The 17482-nt window shown below is 41.5% G+C and overlaps 1 protein-coding gene across 12 annotated transcripts in view; it reads right to left on the reverse strand.

Moving 5' to 3' along the window:
• The window catches only part of FBRSL1 (fibrosin like 1), a 539464-nt gene that overhangs the window by 128978 nt on the left and 393004 nt on the right, over positions 1–17482 (reverse strand). For all 12 annotated transcript variants that reach the window (XM_075832783.1, XM_075832773.1, XM_075832754.1 and 9 more), the window contains one exon: positions 2271–2300. In XM_075832783.1, the coding sequence (XP_075688898.1) occupies positions 2271–2300 (30 nt within the window). The remainder of the gene's footprint in view (positions 1–2270; positions 2301–17482) is intronic.

Below are 17482 nucleotides of genomic sequence, written 5' to 3' on the forward strand. Positions count from 1 at the left end.
CGTCCGCAATTCCCCCGCAAATCCACGGGAGAATTGCGGACCCATTCATTTCTATGGGCCCATACACACTATCCGTGTTTTCACGGGTCTCCGCATGTCCGCAAATCCGTGCCGCAGAAACTCAGGACATGTCTTATTACGGCCCGCAAATTCGATGCGGACATGCCAATAGAAGTCAATGGGCCCGTGGAAATTGCGGATACACCTCCGTGTGTCATCCGCAGTTTTGCGGATTTGCGGAAGTGTTGCTAGGCGACGACCGGGAATGAGTTCTGTCGTCATCCTGTTTTACCTAGGCTTTTTATTTTTCAGTAATAGAAACAAGAGGATTTGGATCCAGCGTGGATTAGTGGAATAAAATGGAACGAAGTTCCAAGTTTAATGAAAAAATTCTATTAAAAAAGAAAAACAACAGGATGGAAGCTTGAGAGAGTGCAATCCTGGTAGTGTGAGGAAAAAATATCTGTAGTAAATGAAGCCTACGCGTTTCAGACGCTACACGCGTCCTTAGTCATGGCTGATGTTTTTCTTTTTTAATAGAATTTTTTCATTAAACTTGGAACTTCGTTCCATTTTATTCCACTAATCCACGCTGGATCCAAATCCTCTTGTTTCTATTACTGTCTACCTACCGTGTGCCGACACGAGGATCCGTGCGAGATGATCTAAATCTGCTACACAAGGTGAGCTGGAGGTCTCTATTTTTCTCTTTTTATTTTTCATCCGCATTTTGCGGATTACATACGGATGAACTGCGGAGGACATACGGATGAACTGCGGATGACATTTCACGGAACACGGTCCTGGAATTTGCGGACCAGAAAAACACTACGGTCGTGTGCATGACGCCTAAGTGTAACATATGACCATGTACCATTCTCAAAGGGGTTGTTCCTAAATGTCTGGATGGCAGCAGCTTCACCTAGCAAAATAAGGGTATGTTCACACGCACTAATTACGGACGTATTTCTGGCGTTTTTGCCCCGAATTACGTCCGAAAATAGCGCCTCAATAGCGCTGACAAACATCTGCGTCAACCTGACAACCTGCGTCAAAGAAGTGACCTGTCACTTCTTTGGCCGTAATTGGAGCCGTTATTCATTGACTCCAATGAATAGCAGCGCCAATTACGTCCGTAATGGACGCGGCGTTCAAGCGCCTGCACATGCCGTTCCGGCTGAAATTACGGGGATGTTTTCAGGCTGAAACATCCCCGTAATTTCAGCCGTTACGGACGCCCTCGTGTGAACATACCCTTAGCTGTGTCTCTGTGAAGAGGCAACCCCTATAATAGGTTCACCTGCTTGCTTAAAATAATTTAGACAACAACAAGAAAAATTTGCTTATATTTTAGTACAATACAAACACATATTTGAAAATCTCCGTAATTTCCATTCCCCCACACAGGCAAAACCTGACCAGGATAAGAACCGTGTTGATCGTATCATGTCACAATGACTATCATACATGGTATCTGTTTGATTAAGATAATCAATATAAATTGCGACCTATAAATTGCCGCGTTGCAACCGCGAAGAAAAAAATGAACGTAGTTTACTGCGCAGCAAAAAAATGCAGGTGATTTACCGCGCATTGCAACAAGTACAGGTGAAGCACATAAAATCCAGGCGCTTCACCTGCCAATTACCAATGTCTTGGCCGCTTTGTCTACGGGCACCCTAGTAAAGTTTAATTACTAAACCACTTCGATTTCTTTGTAATTGACAGTTTTTTGGTGCTTTATAGACTTATAGGAGTTGGCATTTAGTTTTATTAATTGGCTTATTGTATATAGTAGTTTAGTAGAGATTGTGCCTGACAAAATGTTTAAAATTGTGCACCACTTTAGTTGAAGAATTTTAGAATTATATATGGTGAAATTCTCGAAAATGTACTATTACATAGGTTGCAGCAGGAGCAATCTTGTGTGATCTGATGAAATTATGACGAATGTTACCGCTGGAATTCTAATTCTAGATCCAGTTCACTGAAATGAGATTTTAAGTCCCATTGTGAAATATGGGGAACACTTACACGAGAGAGGTCTGTGTATTTTTTTCTCTTAGGGTTTGTGCACATGGCTATATTACAGACCTGTGCAGGAGCCGTATGTCTAGCGCTAAAAACTGGATCCATTCATGTTATCGAAGACTAGGAAAGCCTTTTCCATCACTGTCGCAACACCATAAAACAAGTTTGTAACTAAAAATCTTGGCTCAAGTTTCCAGGTATTAAATAAAGTTTTTACAAAGAATACATTGCAGTCTTACCTTATCGTCGATATCACTTTCACTGTCGCACTGTAATAAAAAGAAGCAAAGAAATCAAAATACTAATAATAAATGATTTACATAAGCACATTCATTTGATATTTGCCTATGTATGCTATAGACTAATTTTAAAGTGCATTGGATGTCAAAACCCCAAAAACTGCATTACATATTGACTGCATGTCTATGGACAGAAGTTTTCTTGTTCCGTGCTGAGGACACTAACCTGTCTTTGCGTATTGAAGTAATGATTATAACTTGGAATGACTATGTTGGACCACTTCCTCATTTTAGGCAAGAAATAAACATGAAATACTTACTATAGCATTATTGTACCAAGACATCTTTGACCATACCTATATAGGCTGGGACTATACCTAGACTTTTGTTTTGTAATAAACCGTACATTGCGGTCCATAGGAATACAGTAGGCCAGGGCTAAACACACCGTATTAATCTCACTACCAAAAATTGCTGTGGTATCCGTGTAATAAATCTCTGTCCATAGGAATGCATTAAGTAGCTTCAAAATCTCTTCAAATTTGCTCCAGTCCAGAGATTTGAGACCAATTTTTCCTTTAAATTGCTACATGCTGGCATTTTAGATCTAAACACTTGTCCGGAGAGATTTTCAAGCTACACAATGAATTTCTATGGACAGCGATTTATCACAGGCGATATCACGGTGATTATTTGTAGTTCGATAAGTAGCCCTAGCCTAATGCAATCCTATGGCCATCAAATTATTGCTCACAACAAACCAAAGTCTAGTCTAGCGCCAGCCTTCATGATTATATTATATAAGCTCTAGTCATATCTGGAACGAATATAACTAATTGGACCGCAGATCACGTTCATCCATTTAAATTTTTATTTTTTAAATCGTATATAATATAATTTTCCATTATAAAGAAACCAATTATCTAAAACTTGTATAGTTAAAGTGGAGCTATCATCAGACTGTCCTGCCCTATATAAGGGTAGTGTAATATGGGGACAGATCCACTCTCCTGTTAGTCAAAACGGCACAAAAAATAAATAAATAAATACTGTGCCGTTTGTCTAATAGGATCATTCAAAGAATACACTGGACTCAGTTATAAGTCCGGTGTATTCATGAGGAGAGAGCTCACCCAAGACTCTCGGCGGTGATTGACGGCTGGCTGATGTGTATCTCCATATACAAGCCCGTCAATGACTGTAAGGACAACAGGAGAGGCGGGGCGACCGCTCCCTCATAAATACACTGGAATTTATAACTAGGAGTCTGGTGTATTCTTTGAATGATCCTATTAGCCAAACGGCATAATATTATTTTGTGCCGCTTTTGCCAATAGGAAAGCAGATTTGTCCCTATACTATGCTGCCATTATACAGAGCAGCATAGTCTGATGGCAGATGGACTTTAATTATTATTTTTTACTCTAACTTTATGAATTAGGAATCATTTCGTAGAGAATGAACGCATTCTAAAAACACTATTCTTTTTTTACACATGCAGTTCCAGACACAAACAATAGTGAGAAAGTATTAGTAAAAAAGGTCTGAAGTTGTGAGCTTACACTCGGTTACACTGCCAACACACACTTTAACCAATGGCTCCGCCACTACTACATTCACAGCTGAAATCCCCTCCTGTGACAATACGCTCTCTCACTGGTGTTGACAGACACAGAGACACAGGCCACTTTATATAGGGGAGGCTAGGAAGTTGCTCACAACACTATGAGACAAAAGAGCAAAAACTCATGTGCGGATAAGCCACAGTAGTTACAGCTAAACAAACAGAAGATTTGGATGAGTGCAATTCAATGGGGTTATCAAGTTTCTTGATGAATAAAAACAATAGAAGTTCCACATAATGTTTATGGGCACAATATATTCCCATCATAAAAAGTGTACACTGTATCGGTCTTCTCGGGTTCCATGTTTGCCAGTAAGTGGAATCAAGCAAATGACTGCTTACATGAAGTAGACTGACAAAGTAAGTAGGGAGTTTCTATAGGAACAGTTTACTTAGGATGGTGTCAATAAAAGGTATATGTGCAGTTCAACTATCAGTAGCACAATCTATAAAGTTTACAGCTGGCCACACATCGTTTTTAGACAAAACATACTATTTTGTGCTTTTTCATGACTTTTGGCCATAAATGGTAATACTTATTTATGCAAAAAAAAATAAAGATAAATGACACGGTCAAGTACAATGTATTGTAATTTGTAACGTCAGTGTGATCATTTACTTAGTAGCTAAATGCAAGTTATAACATGGACGTTTTCATTCTCCCTTCTGCATCTGGCAACATTTTTCTCTGCATAGGTGGAAAGTAAAAGTATAGTCGGAGGACTTGGTTTAAATCTCATGGTCAACAATGTTTAAAAAAAAAAAAAAAAATCTCATGGCCAGCTTTAAAAAAAAAACAAAACAAAACAACAAAACACAATTCTTCAATAGCTCTCTCAAGCTGACCTGCAGGGGAATGCATGGGCTTATTCTGGAAATTGCATTATAAAGAAGTTGAGAAGTTTATTGTGCTTCATTACAGGGCAAAAAAGGTCTGAGAAAACAACACAAGTTACACAACAAGTTTGCACACAAGCTTTGCCCGGAGGAATGTCAACAATGGAGAAAAAGGCCTGCACAAAGAAGATGAAAAAAAAAAAGTCCTTTAGCTCTGCCTCCCACGCAGCTGTTGTCATCGGGACAAAAGCCCTTGTCAAAATATCGAGGTAAAGAAATGTACAGAATAGCATCTGATGACAGCTCTGGGAGCTCTCCGTAAAAGACAAGAGCCTCAATTACCTGGAGTTTCCAAAGGGCCCTGTTAACACTCCCAGAGGAGAAACTAAACAGTAAACAGCCCGGTGGGCCTCCTTCAGAAAAGCTTGTAAAAGGATTACTTGCTTAGTTGTGCCAATCGCCTTTTAATTCCACCAAGAATGTTTGTAAAGCACAAGCTAATTGCCCCCTCGATCTGTAAACAAAACCCGCCCTTCGCAGGTTCAAGTTGGGACGCCTTATGTTTAGAACGTGACAGACTCAAATTAAGGTGCCTTGTAAGGTGGATGCAAATTATGTATTGAGACCTCACAGGTAGCCGCTACGGATGATAAGCACTATGTTATAGTGTTTTCCACTTTTGTACTCTATTGTCTGGTAGTAATAAAGTTATATATAAATAGTTGTATAAAAATATTTAGTAGCAACTAAGGTGGGGAATTTATTAACGCTGGCATTTTATACGCCAGTCTTAATATAAAGAAATTTGGAGTAAGATGCAACACATTTATTAAGAGGCAAACAACTCTTAATAAATGTGTCACATCTTTCGGCCGCCCGTGTAGTCCCCAATTGTGGCGCAATGAACGCAGACGTGCACCATCCATTCCCTTCTTTCCATCGGGCATAAAATAAAAAATAAGTATACTCGCCTAACCTCTTCACTTGTACCTACCTTTTCCCCTTAGGCTCCCTCCGCATGATGCGTCACATACAACGTCCTGGCGATGCTTGGCATCAGTACATTGTATGAGCCGCTGCATGCTGAGGGAGCCTAAGGTGACCAGGAGGAGAGAAGTGGAGCGATAAGGTGAGCATTAATTGCTTGATGGGGGGACGGACAAGGTACGGGGCATTGAAAGGTTGATAAATTCCATACTAAAAGTTTGTTTTCTGGGAAAATAATCCTTATGAAGATTTAATTGAGTAGAAGGGCTGCTGGTGTATGAAACCATGCTGCCAGGTACAAGGGAAAAATTAGATGGCACCCATCGCTGGATAGCCCTGCAGCCCACTTCACTGTTTTTCTCTGCACATCGGTGCTCCCGGGCACTCGTCGTGCAAGGAGCTGCAGAACAGTTCCATTTAAAACTTTGAAGGAACCGCAGCGCAGACCCCTTTAGGCTGAGTTCACACGGGGCGGATACGCTTTGTAAAAGCACTGTGCGCTGGAGGGAATTCCAGGCAAAAAAGCGCACCAAACTGTGGTGCAGATTTTCGCCCGGAATGTCCGCTGTGGAAAACAGCAGCACTTAGCCGCAGTTATGTTTCATCCCAGAAGACAACTGCAGCCTGTGATTGGCTGCAGCGGCGGTCACATGGGATGAAGCATCATCCCAGGAGGCCGGCCCTCTGACGTCATCCAGGCCGGCCTCCTGGGATGATGTTTCATCCCATGTGACCGCTGCTACAGCCTGTGATTGGCTGCAGCGGTCACATCGCAACAAATGTCATCCCAGGAGGCTGCGCTGGAGGGAGGAATACAGACTTCTGTATGAGATTATTTTTTTTTCTGAGTTTCGTTGTAGCAGGATCGCTGCGAGCCCGCCACAAAAAATGCAACAACTGCTATTTGTTGCGGGATTTACCTCCTCCTTGAATTTAATGGGAAAACCCGCAACAAATAAGCAGCGCTTACTCAATACAATTGACATGCTGCAGAATAAAACTCTGCACCACAGGTCAATTTCTGAGCGGTTTTTCCGCTCAGTATTTACCCAGCGTGTGGATAATATCTGTTTTATCTCATCCACTTTGCTGCAGATTTTCCTGCAATGAATTCCGTTGCGGAAAAACCGCAGTATTTACGCAACATGTGAACTGACCCGTAAGGTCGAGATTGGTAGGGATCCCGGCAGTTGAACCTCCACCAGTTAAAGTAAAGACAAATTCTAGCAATATGCCATCATTTTTTTGTGACGCAAATAACCCTTTAAGAGGGTACTTTGTCTCCCTGCTGAAATTGCTCTTTAACACTTTTTGAGGTCCAATTAATGAGACCGCTTCCCAGGAAAGTTCTAGTCTGCCCAACACCTGAGCATAAATGCCCGCTTCTGAAGCAAAAATACAGATTTCATAACAATCTCCTGCATAGTAGATGCATGGTTGCCATCTTACAATGTCACGACTTCCCTCTTACATTCAGCCCTCTCCGTAGTATATGTTAATGCAACAAATGGCTGATATTTGGAAGTCCATCAAATTTCAGTGTCTTTTTGGTTTTAAATCTTTCTCTAAAGCCAAAGAAGCCGTCACTGATCCAGACTATAAAGGAGAACTCAAATAGGAGCCATAACAGTAACACATATCCAGATCTAAATTTTTTTAAAATAAAATGTTATTTGTCTTTAAAGTTCCGGCTTGTATCCTATATGTCATCTTTCCTTTACAGTTTGTTTAGCATTGTTCCCGTTGCATCATACTATAGTGTGGTCGGAGTACAGAATAAAAGCTACCAGCCACAATGTTAGGCCCCATGCACACGACAGCAAAAAACCTCAGTTTTTGCGGACCGCAACTGTGGTCCGCAAAAACGGAGCCATTCACTTTCATTGAACACTGACACCTTTCCGTAGCACTACGGAAGGGTGTCAGTGCCGTGGAAATGTTCCGGGAATTATGGAACATGTCCGTTCTTTCGCATTTTGCGGGCCGTGCTCCCATACTTTGTATGGGAGCACGGCCCGAAAATGCGGCTGTCAGTCAGCGGCCGGCCGTGCCCGCAATGGCGGGCCGTGATTGCGGGCACGGTCGTGTGCATGGGGCCTTACACTGCCTCTTCATCTACAATATCCTATAGAGGAAAAGTATCTCACTATGTGGTACTTTATGCGCGTGTTTAATCTCCCGGCAGCAAGAATGGAGACTAGAAACCTAGGCACATAGCGGTTGCTAGGTAGCTGCCCTTTCCATACAGAAAATACAGTTTGTATGCCATAGATTCGTGCAAACTCAATTCTCAAACACGTGAAAGTCAAAACCTATAATTTAAAATTTTATTAGCACACTTGTATGTCTGTAAACAAAACCCCTGTGTCAGATGCTTAAAAACCATGTTATGTTCAAGATTCTCTACAGGGAACTGGTCCGGTGTGAGGCCTATACATCATCTCCATGGGCTTTTTATTCAGCTCTGTGGATTCCTTTGCAATTTTCAAAGCTCTTGTTCATTAAATGATAGAGAAAGAATGTAATTAGCAGCCTTTGTTACAGATTTTCGGATTCTAGGCACTCCCCCACATTCTCCTCCTCTCTTTCCGGATCTCACCCCTTTTGAGTTTGGCATGGGATTGCAGAAAGGTGGAGAGACTTGTTCAGCCTGGCACAGATTTTATGTCTGCAGGGGTACTAGACGATGATAGGAGAGGAGGGTTTTATCCGGAGCCAAGCTGACAGCAAAACCTGCTAATGGGACTCAAAGCAGCCGCAGAGTGCCAGTGCCAGAACTTCCAGCTCCTGCCAAGTCAGGAGGGGATGCTGATTTATAGCAGCAATTTCAGCACTCTATCCTTTGGAGAGTCCCACAAGCCATTTTTGGATGGCACAGAGCCACTGAGTTCAGATCCAAAGCTGCCCGGCAGCGACACGGAAATTAAACGGGGCTGGAAATTGAATGCTGTCTCGATCTCGCCCCAGGCACGAGAGGCCTTCTTTTAGCTCTAGCGGCTCCTTGACAGTTTGATCAAATGAGCCCGGGCCTCCCCATGGCCTTTCAACAGACAGGATGAAGTGAGCAAGGCTGGAGCTAAGAGGAACAGATTGAGCCTTAGGCAGCCCTTATGTTATTTTATTTATTTATTTATATAGTAATTTCAACGTTGGTGTTTAAAGTCATGGGTTGGACAATAAACTTACATATTTGAAAATGTGTTATTACGTTTCTGAAAGTCCTCTCATGATCAGTATTAAAAAACCTTCACCCATTGCTGCGGTCATTCCTATTACAGAATTGTGGTCATCTATCATTTTAGAACATCTACAGATTTAGATCACAGGTCTCCATATGGCAGAGCTTTACACATCTGCACTTACATTTCTATAAAGGTTCACTTCACACAACAAACAAGTGTCTGTAACACTGTAGATCAAAACAGACAAATAACCACCCGATCCTGTTACTTATGAAGTGTCAAAATAATCCATATGCTTGTGTGGTAGAAGTAGTAATAGAAGACACTAAAATCTATTTTGCTTTCAAAAGGAACACATTAAAAACTTTAAATTATTCACCTTTAAGGCCATTAAAAAATATTGGCCATGTTTTGTAAGGATTTATTTAACCGGTTAAGGACTAGGCTGTTTTACAGCTAAATGACCAGAGCAAATTTCACAATTTTGCTATGCGCTTCTTTACATGACTATAACTCAGCAGGTGAATAAAGTTCATCTTTGAATTTTACACTCTTTTTAAAGGACAGATAGGGCTTTGTTTTAGTGGCATTTGTCAGTATATATCATTTTTTTTTTTTTCACTAAAGTGGGCAAAATTGGAAAAAAATGCAAGAATTTAACAATTGCGTCGGTTTATGCTAGCATTTTTCACACACGGTATGAACCACGGCCAAAATTCATCTCCTTTCACATTCTTCCACTTCTCCCGTGCATGGGGATACCAAATATGTGAGCCTTATTCACTGTGCGGGCATGTGCCAGGGCTTGGCATAAAAGGAGGCTTTTTGGCCTTTTCGGTCCAGGAATTTTGCATTTGATTTTAGAGCCGTATACTGTTTTCTGGGGGGCCTAATGCTGCTGAAACATTAGAAACACCCCATAAATGACTTCATTCACTCAAGTAGACCCCACAAGGTTTCCTTCAAGGGGTTTATCATATTTTTAGCAAGTCCAGTTTTCTTCTGAAAGTTTCTTGAATAAGATGGAACAAAATAAAATCAGCACTTTTTTAGCAAATGCGTCAGTTTAGGCTAGTATTTTTCACACACGGTATAGACCACGGACAAAATTCATCTCCTTTCACGTTCTTCCACTTCTCCCGTGCATGGGGATACCAAATATGTGTGCCTTATTCACTGTGCGGGCATGTGCCAGGGCTTGGCATAAAAGGAGGCTTTTCGGCCTTTTCGGTCCAGGAATTCTGCATTTGATTTTAGAGCCGCATACTGTTTTCTGGGGGGCCTAATGCTGCTGAAACATTAGAATCACCCCATAAATGACTTCATTCACACAAGTAGACCCCACAAGGTTTCCTTCAAGGGGTTTATCATATTTTTAGACAGTCCAGTTTTCTTCTGAAAGTTTCTTGAATAAGATGGAACAAAATAAAATTACCTTTTTTTTTTAACAATTGCGCCAGTTTATGCTAGCTTTTTCACACACAAAATGGACCACGGACAAAATTCATCGCATTTCACATTCTTCCACTTCTCCCGTGCATGGGGATACCAAATATGTGTGCTTTATTCACGGGCATGTGCCAGGGCTTGGCATAAAAGGAGGCTTTTTGGCCTTTTCGGTCCAGGAATTCTGCACTTGATTTTATAGCAGCATACTGTTTTCTGGGGGGCGTAATGCTGCTGAAACATTATAAACACCCCATAAACGACTTCATTCACACAAGTAGACCCCACAAGGTTTCCTTCAAGGGGTTTATCATATTTTTAGACAGTCCAGTTTTCTTCTGAAAGTTTCTTGAATAAGATGGATCAAAATAAAATTAGCAATTTTTTAGCAAATGCGTCAGTTTATACCAGCATTTTTCACACACGGTATAGACCACGGTCAAAATTAATCTCCGTTCACATTCTGCCACTTCTCCCGTGCACGGGGATACCAAATATGTGGCCTTATTTATCACATAGAGAAGTAGGAGGGCGGAGGATAGAAGAAGATTATTTCACAAATCGCTTTTTTTCAAAGCTGGTTTTACAAAACTCAACAGAGTTTCTATAACACTTCCAAAATATCTGCTCTTGAAGCAGAAATCCCAAAATATTCATCTAGGGGTATAATGGGAATTTATTTTTTGGGGTTTTCTAAAATAAGAAATTTCAGGTTAATGCAAATGGAGCTCTCCAGCAGATGAACTTTAGAAAACATCAAACATGACATCCACCCCCCACCCATTCCCTCCCTCACCCTTGGAGTAAAATCAGGGGAAAAATAAAAACGTAATGTAGGGCAAATATATTTTCAACAAATTAACTAAAATCTAATAATTCAGAACAGTGTGGTATTTTTTAAAACATGGCTCAATGCACAGGCCTGCTTGCGAGGGACATGAGGGACAGAAATATCGGGAATCTTTGCGGTGCCCGTCTTTTCTGCAGACGCGGCACTTTTTCTGGGGGTTGCTTCTGGTTGCTGTTGGGGGAATCCGACTGATGAAGTGTCTTTCAGTCAGTCGCGTGACATCCTCAGACTGGGGGCATTCTCGGGTGTCCTGAACATCAAAAATGAGGCCTTCAATAATTTTCTCCTGGAAATCCAGGTATGTGTCTCTGCCTCTGTTTTTTTTATAGAGCACAAATGAGTTGTGGATGGCCACCTGTAACAAATAAATGGCCACCTTTTTGTACCAGGTTTTAGTTTTGCGTTTTACTAAATAGGGCTGTAAAACCTGGTCGCTTAAATCCACCCCCCCCATGTACTTGTTATATTCGGACACGCTCACTGGTTTGTGCTTGTCCGATGTTGCCCCTCTTTCCCTCACTGCCACTGTTCCTGCGGTATGAATCGTGCTTAGCACATACACATCTTTGCGATCCCTGAACTTGACCGCCAGCAATTCTTCAGATGCATAAGCACAGGAGTCCCCCTTTACCATGCGCTTCCCCACTAATTGCTGTGGAAAACCAATTCTGTTTTTGCGCATGGTACCACATGCCCCAGTCCTTGCAGCATGCAAATGCCTAAACAGGGGCACACTGGAATAAAAATTATCACAGTACAGGTGGTACCCTTTGTGAAGCAGAGGCTGCATTATCTCCCACACAATCTTACTGCTGGTGGAAAGATCAGGGGGGCATCCAGGAACATTTATTGTGCGGTCCCGCCCTTCATAAATCCTGAAGGCGGTGGTATATCCTGACCCGCTTTCACACAATTTGTAGAGCTTAACGCCATATCTTGCCCTTTTGGAAGGTAGATATTGGCGAAAGCTGAGTCTGCCATGAAAGTTGAGGAGGGATTCGTCCACACTTACATTCTGCTCAGGGGTGTAGAGTTGCAGAAATAAATTATTCAGGGAATTTATTAGCGGTCTTATTTTGAACAACCGATCCCGGTTTGCATCGGTACTTGGGGGGGCCTGTGCGTTGTCATTGAAGTGGAGGAACCTCATTATTGTCTCATAACGAGACCTGGGCATTACTGCAGAATATACTGGGGTGGCTTGGGCGGGTCTTGTTGACCAGTAAGACCTAATGGAGGGCTTTTTGACAATACCCATATTTAGGGTGAGCCCCAAAAAAATTTTTAATTCCTGCAAATTGGTGGGCGTCCAATCTCTGGCATGGGTGGATGAAGGTTTCTGCCTTATATATTGAGTGGCATATAAATTTGTTTCGTGGACAATCTGATTTAGGATGTCGTCCGTTATAAATAAATGGAAGTAATCCATTTGGACAAAATTTGTATTGTCCACGGTTATGCCAGGAGTGGCCGTAAATCCGTGGATTCTAGGCCCAAAAGATGGGGCAGGTGCCCATACAAGAGCCTGGACTGGAGGGACCAGGCTGTCCCGTGCTACAGCGCTACTTGGCCCTGCGCTTTCATGTTCTGCAGTTTCGACTGCATCAGGGACAACGTCCCCTGAAGATGAACCTGAAGTGACGCTGTCATCGTCACTACCTAAAACAGGTTCCATCTCGGACGCCATCTCTGATGCGGTCTCCGACTCAGACCACAGCATGGCGTATGCCTCCTCGGCGCTAAACAACTTCCTCGCCATAACGTAACTAACACTAACTAAACAAATTTTTTTTTTTTTTATAAAACACACAAACTAACTGCTATATATATCTACACTACCGCTAACAAAAAAATAAACCGCTATTGCTATATATATTATATATATGTGGATATATATATAATTATATACTCCCTACCTGCCTATTCTAATAGAATAAAAGAAAGAAAGGTAGATAGATAGAAAAAAAGATAGATGGATAGATAGATTGTATAGATAGATAGAAATCTATCTATACAGAGAATGTTTTAGTGTAACTGTATTTTTTTTCACTGTAATCTTCTGGCAGCAATTCTCTCGAGTCTCTTCTTCTCCTCAAACTGAAACAATGTTTGAGGAGAAGAAAAGAGGCAGGAGATTTACTGCCAGAAAAGTCAAAATAAAACAAATGTGGTCGCTGTGATAGGTTTTCACAGCGACCACATGATCAGGGACCATCAGATTGGTCCCTGATACTCTGCCCAGTGCCCAGAGCTGTTGGTAACAGCGAGGGCACAGGGCTGTGTGCACGCGATCGCGTGCACACTGTTTTCTATGCAGAAATGCATGTGATCGCTGTGATTGGTTGTCACAGCGATCACATGTTCAGGGGCCAAAAGATTGACCCCTGACATTCTGCCCAGTGCCCATGGCTGTTAGCAACAGCCAGGGCATAGAGCTGTGTGCACGCGATCGCGCGTGCACAGTCTCTGAAGTGCGGCCGTATATATACTATACGCCGGACTTTAGAGACCCTGACCGCTGGCCGTATATTTACGGCCAGCGGTCGGGAACCTGTTAAATACATAAGTGCTGTAGCTTGGACGATTTTATTTATCAGGATAAAGTTTGAAACTGTTAACATTTAGTACATTTACATTCCGACCATGTAATCTATAAACAGCGTAGCTTGCGAGCTACGCCGTTTCCGTAACTACCATACATGTCCCGACGGGCAAACCCCTTTGAAGCATGGTTTTAATTTGATTTTTTAACATCTGAAGGTGAATATCTTGCAACATTCATTTTCTCAGGACAAGATTACCTTCCATTCAGTTGTGACAAGCTCTCATGCATTTGTACTTTTCTACTGTGTGACTTTTAGGGGGAAACGTTCCTCTTGTGGAGATTTGCCACATGGAATTTAAAATTCTGTTACATGCTCCTTAGCGTAGGATACTAAAACAAACATCGTTTTGAAGTCTGTTGATATGCAGCGCCTGACAGTTGGAAATGTCATGTAGAAATTTTGGTCGAATTGTCTTAATAAATGCGGTCTTCCTTTAAATACACCAAATGCACAAAGTTCACAGATATCTACCAAGTTATGTCACCCTATATGGTTTATGGAATATTTTGTTTTATTCACGGTCATTTGAAATTAGATCAAGGGGTTTTAACCCCTTCCCTCTTTGGCCACTTTTGACCTTCGTGACAGAGCCTCATTTTTCAAATCTGACATGTGTCACTATATCTGGTAATAACTTCGGAATGCTTTTACCTATCCAAGCGATTCTGAGATTGTTTTCTCGTGACACATTGGACTTTACGTTCGTGGCAAAATTTGATTGATACATTCAGTATTTAATTGTGAAAAGACCAAAATTTTACGAAAAATTGCAAAAATTTGCATTTTTCTAAATTTAAATGTATCTGCATGTAAGGCAGGCAGTTATAACACAAAATTGTTGCTAATTAACATCCCCCATATGTCTACTTTAGATTGGCATTGTTTTTTTGAACATCTTTTTATTTTTCTAGGACGTTACAAGGCTTAGAACTTTAGCAGCAATTTCTCATATTTTCAAGAAAATTTCAAAAGGCTATTTATACAGGGGCCAGTTCAGTTGTGAAGCGGCTTTGAGGGTCTTATATATTAGAAACCCTCAATAAGTCACCCCATTTTAAAAAAGTCACCACTCAAAATATTCAAAACAGCATTTAGAAAGTTTCTTAAATGTAGAGGTGAAATTTACAAATTTCACTTTTTTTTGGTTGCAGAAATTCATTTTTAATCCATTTAGTTTTACCAGAGAAACGCAACTCAATATTTATTGCCCAGATTCTGCAGTTTTTAGAAATATCCAACATGTGGCCCGTGTGTCCTAATGGACTGAAGAACCGGCCTCAGTAGCAAAGGAGCACTTAAAGGATTTTGGGGACTCCTTTTTATTAGAAAATATTTTAGGCACCATGTCAGGTTTGAAGGGCTCTCGCAGTGCAAAAGCAGTGGAAGTCCCCCAAAAGTGACCCAATTTGGGAAACTAGACCCCTCAAGGAAATTATCTAGGGGTATGGTGAGCATTTTGAACCCACAGGTTTATTGCAGAAATTATTGGAATTAGGCCGTGAAAATGAAAATCTACATTCTTTCAAAGAAAATGTAGGTTTAGCTAATTTTTTCTTATTTTCACAAGGACTAAAGGAGGAAAATCACTGCAACGTTTATAAAGCAATTTCTCCCGAGTAAAACAATACCCACATGTGGTTATAAATGGCTGTTTGGACACACGGCAGGGCAAGGACGGGAAGGAGCGCCATTTGACTTTTGGAGCTCAAATTTAGCAGGAATGGTTTGTGGAGGCCAGGTCGCATTTGCAAAGCACCTGAAGGACCAAAACAGTGAAAATGCCCAAAAAGTGACTCCATTTAGGAAACTACACCCCTTGAGGAATTCATCTAGGGGTGTAGTGAGCATTTTGACCCCACATGAGTTTCATAGATTTTTATTAGAATTGGGTAGTGAAGATAAAAACAATCCTTTTTCTTCAATAACACGTAGCATTAGCTCAAATTTTTAATTTTCTCAACGAATAAAGGAAAAAAAAAGAACCCCAATATTTGTAAAGCAATTTCTCCCGAATACGGCAATACCCCATATGTGGTCATAAACTGCTGTTTGGGCACACAGTAGGGCTCAGAAGGGAAGGAGCACCATTTGGCTTTTGGAGTGCAGATTTTTGCTGGATTGGTTTCTGGTCGCTATGTTGCATTTGCAAAGCCCCTGTGGGAACAAAACAGTGGAAACTCCCCAGAAGTTCCCCAATTTTGGAAACTATACCCCTCAAGGTATTCATCTAGGGGTGTAGTGAGCATGTTAACCCCGTAGGTGTTTTTCAGAAATTAGTGTGCACTCGATGTTGCAGAATGAAAATGTTTTTTTTTTCCATAGATATGCCAATATGTGGTGCCTTTCTATTTTTGAGGCTGATTAATGGTTTGCACCTTGCACCTTGTGGTGAACCCTCTGTATTTGCTCCCATGAAGTCTTCTCTTTAAACCTAGATACTGATAATACTTCCAGGAATGCTTCACTTAGGTAGATGTTGTGAAGGGGTTTTTCTTCACGATGTTAAGGATTCTGTGATCATCCACCACTGTGGTCTTCTGTGGATGTCCAGGCCTTTTGGAGTTCACAAGATCACCAGTGCGCTCTTTTTTTTCAAGAATGTGCTGTTGATTTGGCCACTCCTAATATTTGTGCTCTCTCTCTGATGGGTTTCTTCATTTTTTTCAACCTAACTATGGTCTGTTTCACTTGCATTGAGACCTCCTTTGACCTCGTGTTGTGGATTCACAGCAATAGCTTCCAAATGCAAATGCCACACCTGGAATCAACTCCAGACCTTTTATCTGCTTAATTGATGATGGATTAACGAGGGAATAGCCCATGCAGTCCATTAAATAGCTTTTGAGATAATTGTTCAATTACATTTGGTCCCTTGAAAAAGAGGCAGCTACATATTAAAGAGCTGTAATCCCTAAACCCTTCCTCAAATTAGGATGTGAATACCCTCAAATTAAAGCGGAAAGTCTGCACTTTAACCCCTTAATGACCAGCCTACTTTGGACCTTAAAGAGGCTCTGTCACCAGATTTTGCAGCCCCTATCTGCTATTGCAGCAGATAGGCGCTGCAATGTAGATTACAGTAACGTTTTTATTTTTAAAAAACGAGCATTTTTGGCCAAGTTATGACCATTTTCGTATTTATGCAAATGAGGCTTGCAAAAGTACAACTGGGCGTGTTGAAAAGTAAAAGTACAACTGGGCGTGTATTATGTGCGTACATCGGGGCGTGTTTACTACTTTTACTAGCTGGGCGTTGTGTATAGAAGTGTCATCCACTTCTCTTCACAACGCCCAGCTTCTGGCAGTGCAGATCTGTGACGTCACTCACAGGTCCTGCATCGTGTCGGCACCAGAGGCTACAGTTGATTCTGCAGCAGCCTCAGCATTTGCAGGTAAGTAGCTACATCGACTTACCTGCAAACGCCGATGCTGCTGCAGAATCATCTGTAGCCTCTGGTGCCGACACGATGCAGGACCTGTGAGTGACGTCACAGTGCTGCACTGCCAGAAGCTGGGCGTTGTGAAGAGAAGTGGATGACACTTCTATACACAACGCCCAGCTAGTAAAAGTAGTAAACACGCCCCGATGTACGCACATAATACACGCCCAGTTGTACTTTTACTTTTCAACACGCCCAGTTGTACTTTTGCAAGCCTCATTTGCATAAATACGAAAATGG

This window comes from Rhinoderma darwinii, chromosome 1, assembly GCF_050947455.1.
Source record: "Rhinoderma darwinii isolate aRhiDar2 chromosome 1, aRhiDar2.hap1, whole genome shotgun sequence".
Lineage (NCBI taxonomy): Eukaryota > Metazoa > Chordata > Amphibia > Anura > Rhinodermatidae > Rhinoderma > Rhinoderma darwinii.